Raw genomic sequence first — 6,447 nt, forward strand, 5'->3', positions numbered from 1 at the left:
CACTTGCGCAATTGTCAGTAAGCCATAACATAATTCTCAGTCGTCGGATCAAACCTCGTGGCGCGCCGATTTCAGCTCCCCCCTCTCTTCTTCCCTCGCGCCACACCACTTCCGTGTACACGGACACGGTGTGCCCGTAGTATCGCGGCCCCGGTTCAAAACGGACGGAGGAACAGGGTGGGGCCCAGGGGGCAGAAGCAATGTGGGGAGGAGGGCCCTGATCCCAAAGACCAGCGAGCCCAGATTGGTTAACCGGCAAGAGAAGAAAACCCCACGTCAAACAGCACACGCACAGCAGTATCCAGCGCTGGCTGGCCGCAAGCGGAGCACATACAAATTTCGCACGCGACCGGGGACCCTAGCTCTCTCTTCTCTTCTTCGGTTTCTTACCGCTCTCCAGGCCAGAGATCCAGCGAGAGACCGCTCCGCCCCACGCGGCCTCCCCGCTCCCTCCCCTCACCCCCCCGCGGCCCGCCCAGGAGCTCCGGCACGCGCCCGCCGCGGCAGAAGCGCCAGGGGGAGGGGACGCCGCCGCGGCAATGGCGGCAATGGAGGCCGCCGCCGACGCGATGCTCGCCGCCGCCAGTCGCGCCTTCTGCAGCTCCGTCGCGGTCTTCTTCCAGATCCAGGTGAGGCCCGCCTCCCCCCAGGCCCTCGCCTGCCCCCCTCGTTCCGGTGGATTCGTGGCGGCGCCCCGGAATTGCTCCGCGGCCGGGTAAAGCGCGGATTTTTCTTTTCAAATATTTTTTACTATTGGTACTTTTCGAGGGGTAATTTTGGGCGGAGAATTTTCCGCTCGGCACCGGTTGTAACCTACCGTGGGGAAGTTGCTAGCTTTTCGCTCTCACGGTGGTAAACCGCAAGTTAATATCTCCGCTGCCATGCTTTGGAAGCGACGCAATTGGAAGATTGTGATATATCTTCCACGTCTCAGGCCGGCAAATCTACACGTACTTAATGCATATCCGTGTAGTAGCATAAGCTTTACCGTCTTTGTCGGTTTCGTTTGGACAAGCAATGTCGATCTCGATCTTTCCTACTTGTTTTGTCTGCGTGGCCTTGTTATCCATTTGGAGTGTAGATGAGAACATGACTGGTTAAAGTTTAGGTTTTCGTCTGACGCTGAATACTTTGCAGCTTAATCTATACCATAATCTATTTGCTTTCACAGTTTACACTGTGGCTTGCTTCTGATTTCTAATGCAGTTTCCCACACTTTATGTAGGGGTGCTGTATCTGCTTACTACTTGCTTTTGGTTGGGCTGTTGCTTCACTGGTCAGGTATTGTGGACCTTCAGAAAAGCACTTCTGTATTAAAAAAAATCTTGGCTATGTTTTGAGTGCCAGAAATCCAGCAGCAACTTGACTTATTTTGCAACATGCAATTCATGCTTTCTTACCAGAAAAAAGGAAATTCGCAAGATGAGGCGCAAAATGGCATCTGGACATAGTTTTGCATTTCTTTGTGATGACGTAGATGAGCTTGAGCACTCTGTCCAGCAGAAATTACCTATGGTCTCTGTAGTCATGCCTTTGAAGGGATTTGGGGAACACAATTTGCAAAACTGGAGAACCCAGGTACAGTCAGACTGCAATATAGATTATATAGTACTACCTTTGTTCCTAAATATAAGACGTTTTTGCAGTTCAATTATATTAAATATTTTGCTACTGACACCCATATACACATTCATGCATATGGTATTAATTATATTGCTATTGACACCCATAAAAAAATACAGATTACTTCTCTTTATGGGGGGCCATTGGAATTCTTGTTCGTAGTAGAAAGCAAAGACGATCCAGCTTATCGTGCCGTCTCCCGTTTGATTGTAGAGTACAAGGTAAGTGAAAGCCCCTGTAGCAGTTAATGATCTTATTCTACCAATTATTTCATCTCATCTGTCTATACCTCTTCATCAATTGTAACCTTTTGGAATTATATGATTTTCAGGACAAATTGGACGCAAAGGTGGTTGTAGCTGGGTTTTCAACAACGTGTAGCCAGAAAATTCATAATCAGTTAGTACGTAAATTACTTCACTCCCACTTTTTTATGAATGTTTTGGTTAGCTCATGAATCTGAATGCACTATGAATTATTAGTTTATTACACTCGCAATGCTATCATTGACATCAGTCAGAAATATAGAGGGCTCAGGGCTCATGCTGAGTCTCCCCCCTCCCCTGATGGGAAACATTGTTAACATCTCAGATTGTGCTCAAATTCCGCTGAGCAATTCAGTGAGTCGAATTGTTTTTACACATGAACACGCTCTAGATTGGTCCCTCTGTTTCTTGATAACAAAACTGTCTTTATGTAAGATGAAATCAAACTGCCTTAATTTCGAGAAGAAACCTTGATGAAATTTCTCTCTGGGGTCTTAGTATGCGCACTCCCCTGCACCCCCTTCATATAAAGTGCACGAGAACATAAAAAATTGGTAAACAGTAACCCTTCGGAGTCGTACATTGATCCATGTTGGTGATATTGAATCAGAAATTCAAGGAAAGACATTCGTAATTTTATGGATCCGTCGTAGGACTTTCTTCTGACCGTACTGTCTGTTTACCAAACAAGCCCATTGAGGTGTCAGGGTAATGGACTTTTGTTCATCCATTGAAACAGATTGGTGTTGAAAAGATGCACAAGGACAGCAAATATGTTCTATTTCTAGACGATGATGTCAGACTGCATCCTGGGACAGTCGGAGCTCTCACAAAAGAAATGGAGAAGAACCCTGAGGTATGCTTGCTCTGGCACTCTCCTTCATCCCGTTTCATCCTTCTCACCTTCCTAACTGGGCGTTTTTTCTTGCATCTTACAGATATTTATCCAAACGGGATACCCCCTTGACTTACCTTCTGGCAGCTTGGGAAGCTATTGCATATATGAATATCACATGGTATGTTGGTTTTTCACCATTGAAGATTATCCTTCAAAGTTCATAAAACAGGAGGTCTATGTAGTGCAAAATGCGAATTTACACTATGCTGTAGATAAGGGGTTTGGTGTATGAATAGTACAAACGCCTGGTTGAGGATAACACATCTTTATTGCCTTCCGTTTTACCTTCTTTTTTGAAGATTGTATGATCGTTATCCGCCTCCCTGTTGAAAATTTTGAGATATTTGACTTCTTTAGTTTCTTAAACCAATGAAAACTGCCAGTAACTAAAAATGAAGTGAAGAAAGTAATGCAATTTTATCTGAAAATTTGATATTGTATCTTTGTTGTTGCCCCTTTGATAATTGGTGGGATCGCTTATGTACTTAGATTATAAGTTTCCATAACAAGGTTGCTCATATTGTCTGCATTAATTGTATTTTTTAAACACATCCAATTGTGTCGATGTAGGCTTCATTGCTAGTTAGCTCGTTATTTAACTTTGTACGTTATCTATACTGATTTTTCCCTTTTGCTCACCTTGCCATTTACTGAAAATGGTCATATTGCAGCCCTGTTCGATTGGATTTGCAACTGGTGGGAGGACTTTCTTTTTGTGGGGTGGCTGTATGATGGTAAGGGTGTGCTGTAGCCTACCATCTCCTAAAAAAACTCTCAGTTCTTGCTCTTTATAAACTTTGATTTGATCCTGCACTGTTTCTAAGACAAGTTTATTTTAGATGCATGCTGATGATTTCCGGCAAGACCTGTATGGTTTAGTCACTGCACTAAAAAATGGTGGTTACTCAGATGATATGACCCTGGCTGCAATCGCTGGTAATGTTCTGAGCAAGGAATCATGTCTTTTCTGATGCGTAGCTATAAACGTTGCATTAGCATGGAAATTAGTGTTGATAATGTACACAATGTTAGCCTTGCATTACATGCTCAAAGTCACTGTATAACACCATTTATCCTTTTTCTCTTTGAGACTTTTGGCTTTTGCCTGTATTAAATTGTGGATGTATTATAAACACACAAAAATTACAAATAACTTGAGTTCATCCTTTATACAGGGCAACATAAAAGGCTCATAACTTCACCACCGGTTGCTGTGTTTCCACATCCTCTTGCAAGTGATCTCAGCTTCTCCAGGTGCTGCAGATTTTACATTAGAAACATATTCACCTCATCTGCATTCAGCTAACTTCACATTTTATATGCATGCCATATTTTCCGTGCAGATACTGGAATTATCTGAGGAAGCAAACTTTTGTTCTTGAATCATATGTATCAAAGGTCAACTGGATAATGAACCGTGCACTATTTGGTGTGCATTTCTATTTGTCATGGGGATTTGTTTGTCCCTATGTTATGGCTTTGGTACATATTGCGACTACTCTTAGAGCACCATACAGCACAATTGTAAAGGAAGCAGCTGGCTCATCTTGTGGTCAGTGTCCTCTCTCTCTCTCTCCAATATTCATCACTTCAGATCCAATGTTATTGTGTGGAAAGTCAATACAATGAACTGTATTTAATTATTGAGTGTTACAAATTTTAGTAACAAATACACCTACGCCCACCTGTGGTTGAGATTTCTCTGTCGTGCCATGTTCTTTCAGGTCTGAAACTAGTGAGCTTCTTGTTAATATGCACTCTCACTGAACTTGTTTCAATGTGGAATTTGACGAGAGTTGAGATTCAACTCTGCAACATGTTGTCTCCAGAAGGTCCACAAGACTCCCTTCGTTCATATAACTGGGGGCTTGTAAGTGCCTCTTCCAAAGCACCAACTTATTTGAGTTTCAGGCACCTCTGTCGTCATGATTTACTAAACTATGTTTTGGTTTGACTTCAATTTCAGGTGTTCGTCGCCGTGTTAGTAGATAATTTCCTCTACCCGATATCTGCCATCCGGTCTCACTTCTCCCAATCAATCAATTGGTCTGGTATCAGGTACTACCTGAGAGATGGGAAAATAAGCAAGGTACACAACATCGTCTGAACATTTCCGCTTCAACCTTGAAACTGTTTCTTTCGCGATCGTTTTTTTTCTTTCGAACTTGCTCCGTAAAATTTCATTTGTTCCTCTATGCCTCACTTGGTTATTACGCGTCCGCAGATTGAAAGGGAGAACAGTTTGAAGTACACCGATCTCGGCGGGAAGCATCTGTATGGCAAGAAGACATACCCTGCTGGAAAGTCGTTGCTCGGTTACCTGTCCATAAGCCTAGCGCAATGGCACCAGCCCAAGAAGTACGATGTCTAAGAAATTTGCCAAGTGGAATTCTGTCCTCAATTTTGTGGGGCGTCGTGTTGTACACCTGTGTTTTCTTCTTCTTCCTTTTCCTTTGGTTTATTGATTGATTGGTTGGTAATGGTAGGCTCTCTCATTCTTACTGGATTCAGTTGTTCAGGCATTAATTAAAAGGATTGCACCTCATACTAGTTCTTGTAACATTACAGATGTGTAGCGGGCAGATTGGTTGAAGAAGTGAAAATGTTCCATAGTGGCCTGTTCTTCGTTGTTTTGTCCTGTTTATTCACATCGTGAAAATTAATCTTCTAGTGCTCTTTGTTCTGCCTTGAAAGTCGATGAATAGATCAAAAAGTTGTCGAAAAAAATTATTTTATGTTAACTTAGCCCGGGCGAATCTGATTCTACTTTGTAAAGCTTTGCAGTCTGATAAGTTTTAGGACGTCAATGCCTGGCAAACGTTCGCTGCCAAACATGACAGTTGCGAATTTTCAAAAGAAGACTGTCAATTCTTTAATTTTAGTGCAAGTTTTCTGACCAGATGGCTCCCGGGGCGTTCGCTGGGATCCCATTGCCAGCGAGCGTTTGCCGATATCTAAACCGAAATTTTATCGTCCTCAACATTTGGAGGCTGGCAGCGTATGCAAGCGTGCTGTCCAGTATTTTAATCTATTAAATATAAGATGGAGAGGCCGCTTTGGAATTTGCTTTGTTCGGCCCAGCTGACATGCTTGACATGACAGCCATGGGATGCAGACTAGAAAATGTATTGACGGCCATCTATTTTCTATACCAGTTGCCAATTGGAGACTTGGAATTCGAGAATTTTTTACGTTGGTTCCCCATCTAGATGCGGGTTGCGAAATTCCCGAGCTGCGGTTTCTATTTAAATCGATTGGTAGCAGCAACAGCAAATGGGCAATGCATCGCGCCCTCCTCAAGAGTCGCTTTCAATTCTTCTCCATTTGAACAGGGTCGCTTTCCATTAGAAACATCTGCTATTCAATCATACAGTTTTCAACTGGAAGTCTCCGCCGCATTATTCATCCGTAGAAAAAACCCATTATTGTTGGTGCTGTTTTGAACTAGGCTAGAGGTCTCCGTCGCCAAATTTGTACTATGTTCCGTCGTACTCAGCCGTCCCTGGCGTCTGGGGACACCGGCCGGGACCGGGTCTGTCACTATCGTCTATTCCAAGGTGTACGTTGGCGCAAGGTGAAGATGTGACCCTTGGTGTGACCGAGATGCCACCATTCTCCAGCGCCTACCGCTTGTCTCGTTGCACCATGGTCTTCTTTGGC

General features: G+C 43.6%; 1 protein-coding gene across 1 annotated transcript; it reads left to right on the forward strand.

Annotated features, from left to right (window-relative positions):
• The first annotated feature begins 276 nt into the window (after positions 1 to 276).
• Positions 277 to 5,399, forward strand: LOC125545481 (Nucleotide-diphospho-sugar transferases superfamily protein). Its single transcript, XM_087513612.1, has 14 exons — positions 277 to 629; positions 1,226 to 1,281; positions 1,404 to 1,578; positions 1,743 to 1,844; positions 1,955 to 2,026; positions 2,629 to 2,745; positions 2,828 to 2,905; positions 3,459 to 3,521; positions 3,627 to 3,723; positions 3,963 to 4,041; positions 4,131 to 4,339; positions 4,512 to 4,657; positions 4,754 to 4,876; positions 5,012 to 5,399. Exons 1-14 carry the CDS (start codon positions 540 to 542, stop codon positions 5,156 to 5,158), a joined length of 1,554 nt encoding a protein of 517 aa, XP_087369738.1. The 5' UTR covers positions 277 to 539; the 3' UTR covers positions 5,159 to 5,399.
• The last annotated feature ends 1,048 nt before the right edge of the window (positions 5,400 to 6,447 follow it).

The sequence above is a fragment of the Triticum urartu genome, chromosome 3A, assembly GCF_056163025.1.
Source record: "Triticum urartu cultivar PI428250 chromosome 3A, HENAU_Tu73, whole genome shotgun sequence".
NCBI classification, from domain to species: domain Eukaryota; kingdom Viridiplantae; phylum Streptophyta; class Magnoliopsida; order Poales; family Poaceae; genus Triticum; species Triticum urartu.

What these genes read in the sequence shown, in the direction of transcription:
- LOC125545481 (XM_087513612.1), top strand. Translation starts at nt 540, where the DNA reads ATGGCGGCAATGGAGGCCGCCGCCGACGCGATGCTCGCCGCCGCCAGT. An exon ending in TGCAAAACTGGAGAACCCAG is followed by an intron (nt 1,579 to 1,742) that starts GTACAGTCAGAC and finishes AAAAAAATACAG; the next exon opens with ATTACTTCTCTTTATGGGGG. An exon ending in AAATGGAGAAGAACCCTGAG is followed by an intron (nt 2,746 to 2,827) that starts GTATGCTTGCTC and finishes TGCATCTTACAG; the next exon opens with ATATTTATCCAAACGGGATA.